General features: G+C 59.3%; 1 protein-coding gene across 1 annotated transcript; it reads right to left on the bottom strand.

Annotated features, from left to right (window-relative positions):
* Positions 1-405: 405 nt before the first annotated feature.
* Positions 406-2,648, bottom strand: LOC114807802. The gene is made up of 2 exons (XM_029054239.2): positions 2,573-2,648; positions 406-1,378 (listed from the first exon to the last, which is right to left on the bottom strand). Exon 2 carries the CDS (start codon positions 1,264-1,266, stop codon positions 469-471), a length of 798 nt encoding a protein of 265 aa, XP_028910072.1. The 5' UTR covers positions 1,267-1,378; positions 2,573-2,648; the 3' UTR covers positions 406-468.
* Positions 2,649-2,919: the final 271 nt, after the last annotated feature.

Below are 2,919 nucleotides of genomic sequence, written 5' to 3' on the forward strand. Positions count from 1 at the left end.
AAGCAAGTGGCCTGTGGCTAACTCCCTGCAACTTGAGGAGGTTGTAACCTCAATCAATCAGTCAATATTTATTGACCACATTCTTTGAGAAGAGCACTGCACTGAGCACTTGGGAGAGTACAGTACACTTGTTAGGCATGATCTGCACCCTCAAGGAATTTACAGTCTAAATGAGGGAGACAGTAAAATTAATTACAAGTAGGGAAAGCAACTGGGTATAAGGATGTGTACATGTGTTAGAATGCGGCCGGGGCGGGAATGGGAGGTGGTGACAGGACTACCTAAGTGCTTAAAGGATGGGACTGAGTGCAGGGGAAAAGCAGTTTGGAGGGGACAGAGGATAGACCCGAAGGGATGAGGAAAGTAGGGGTGAGGGGGCCAAGCAGTGGCAGGGCAGAAACTGGAAAGAAAGCACAATCTGTGGGTTTTATTGGGGGGTTTCAGTCCAGCCCTGTGGGGAAAGGCCCATCAGTAGACACGGTCAGTGCCAGGGCCTAGGGTGTGGGTCTTCAATGACTGGCAGCGGTGATGATGATGGCGGCTGCCCCCGTGGAGCAGGAAGTGCTGGATGCTGTACAAGAAGAAGAAGATGCAGGCAAGGATGATGACCCCAGACAGTGTGGCCAAGAGGATAACCGACATGAGCTTCTCTGCCGTGCCCATGAGCTCGCAGCGCAGGGGGCCCGGGCAGCGCGCTGTGTGGCACCAGATGGACCCCCGGGACACCAGCGGTCGGTGGTTCCTCAGCAGCACCACCAGGAAGGTCAGCTGCACCAGCAACTGCAGCAGGAAATAGGCCAGGTAGGTGGCCAGCAGCGTCTTCTCCCGGTGCAAGTTGATGACCGTCGTCTTCTGGTAGAGCGAGGCCTCCTGGATGGCGGTCAGTGAGCCTGTCTCTTCGTCCTCCCCGGGCACCCCCGGCCCGAGCCCCTGCAGGCCTTGTGCCTGCTGGTGCAGCATCTGCACGACCAAGAATTCCATGGCCAGAAAGATGGATAGGAAGAGGAAGCCCACCAGGTGCCAAACCCCCAGGACAGCCTGGTTGAAGTGGCTCTCGAAGCACTCGGCCAGGCAGGCGGCCGACGGGTCCCCGTGGCACTGGAAGTCGCTGGCCAGGTCCTCCCAGGACACCTGGCCCACATACACGATGCACACATAGAGCCCCACCAAGCAGAACCACAGCCTCCGGCCGATGTAGTAGCTGGTGGGGTCGGCTGTCATGGTCCGGATGAAGGGCTCCAGGCCCCCGACCTGCTTGCTGGCCATTGTGGAGACAACGGGCAGCCACAACAGGCAGCAGCGACGGGAGGGAGGCGGGCGGCAGGATGGGGGTCGCCAAGGACAGGAGGATGGCAGGGAGCAGCACCTGCTGAGTCAGCTGTTGAAGGTGGGAAGAGACAGAGAGACACATAGAATACAGAGACAGAGAGACACAGAGAGAGCAAGGCGGAGATAGAACGAGAACGAGAGAGACAGAAACACAGGCAGGGAGACAGATAGAGACAGAGAGATGGAGAGGCAGAGAGAGACAGAGAGGGATGGAGAGACAGAGTGGGAGGCAGAGAGACAAAGACATAGGATGACAGGGCCAGAGTGATAGAGAGACACAGAAAGGGAGCCAGTGAGGGACAAAGGGATGGAGAGACAGAGTCGAGAGACAAAGAGATAAAGACAGCAATAGAGAGAGCAGTGAGGAAAGTGGGAGATAGAGACAGAGAGAAACAGAAGGGAAAAAGATACAGATAGGGATTGGTGAGAGAGTGAGTCTCCTTTAATCGATCATATTTATTGGGCGCTTACGGTGTGCAGTGTACTGTACTAAGCTCTTTTCCGTCTATGGTCTGGCCCAGGATCTCCCTGTCCTGATACTGGCTCATAAGCTCCTCGAGGACAGGGGCCTTTATCTTTGACTTTTGTGGTACCCTCCCAAGCGCTCCAGAAGGCCAGCTCTGCCCACGGTGAGTGCCAGCCCAACACCCCGGGACACTGGGGGGCCGATACCACGGGGCAGAGACGGTCCTTGAGGCTTGGGGTGGTTGATGACCTAAAGGGGTGGACGAGAGCAGAGACCTAAAGGGTCCGGTCTCCGACAGATAAAAAAAAGTGGGCTCGCCAGATCCCAAAGGGACAGAGTCGAAGCCGGAAGGAGACAATGTTACCGGAGCCCCGCGGCTGCGGGGGTTTGTGCGTTGCGGCGGAGAGCGGGGAGGGAGTAGGCAGGGAAGGCCTTCCGGAGGAGGAGGTCTTTAGGAAGTTTTGGTTGGCTGGAGGATCTACTAGATCGGTTCCCTGAGGGCTCGGGTCCCTGTTACGCCGAGAGCTCCCGAGGCCGGAGTTTCTGGTCTTCCGCAAAGGCGGGGAGGGGGCAGAGACAAGTCCAGGCTGGCCTAGAGCGGGAGCCTAAGGCGGCAAGGATCCAGGTGTCCCGGGATCGTGAACTGCCCCTCCGGATTCTGCCCGAGCCCCCTCTCTCACCCTCCTAAAGGAATCCCGGGGATCCCTCTCCCTCACTAGGCCCCAGCCCCCGCCGGCGCGGCCCCTGGGGACGGTCCCCGATCCCCCCACGACTCACCTCCGCCTCACCCTAGGCCGCAGGTCCAACCGTCCACCCCAACTGCCTTGGAACCCGCGGTGGCTCCCCCTCCCCGCCCCTCGGGGGGCCGGGCCCAGCCCGCTCCGGCCTCCCCCGTCCATGAGCAGGACTCCATCGCCCCAGGCCAGGCTTCGGGGCCACTTCTCTTCAACGAGCCAACTGGGCTCACTGCTGATTGTCTGACGGTTTATCAATCCTCGGCCCCGCCTGCTCCCTCCGTGCGGGTGTTCGTTCCTGCTAAAGTGACTCCCTTTTCCCCTTGCGCCCGCGGCAGTCTGTGTGCGCCCAGCTCCCTTTCCACCGAGAGCTCCCAAGAGCCCAGAACG

The sequence above is a fragment of the Ornithorhynchus anatinus genome, chromosome X4 (assembly GCF_004115215.2).
Source record: "Ornithorhynchus anatinus isolate Pmale09 chromosome X4, mOrnAna1.pri.v4, whole genome shotgun sequence".
Lineage (NCBI taxonomy): Eukaryota > Metazoa > Chordata > Mammalia > Monotremata > Ornithorhynchidae > Ornithorhynchus > Ornithorhynchus anatinus.

Bases quoted from the DNA above. Each gene is read 5' to 3' on its own strand.
- LOC114807802 (XM_029054239.2), bottom strand. From the start codon at position 1,266: ATGGCCAGCAAGCAGGTCGGGGGCCTGGAGCCCTTCATCCGGACCATG.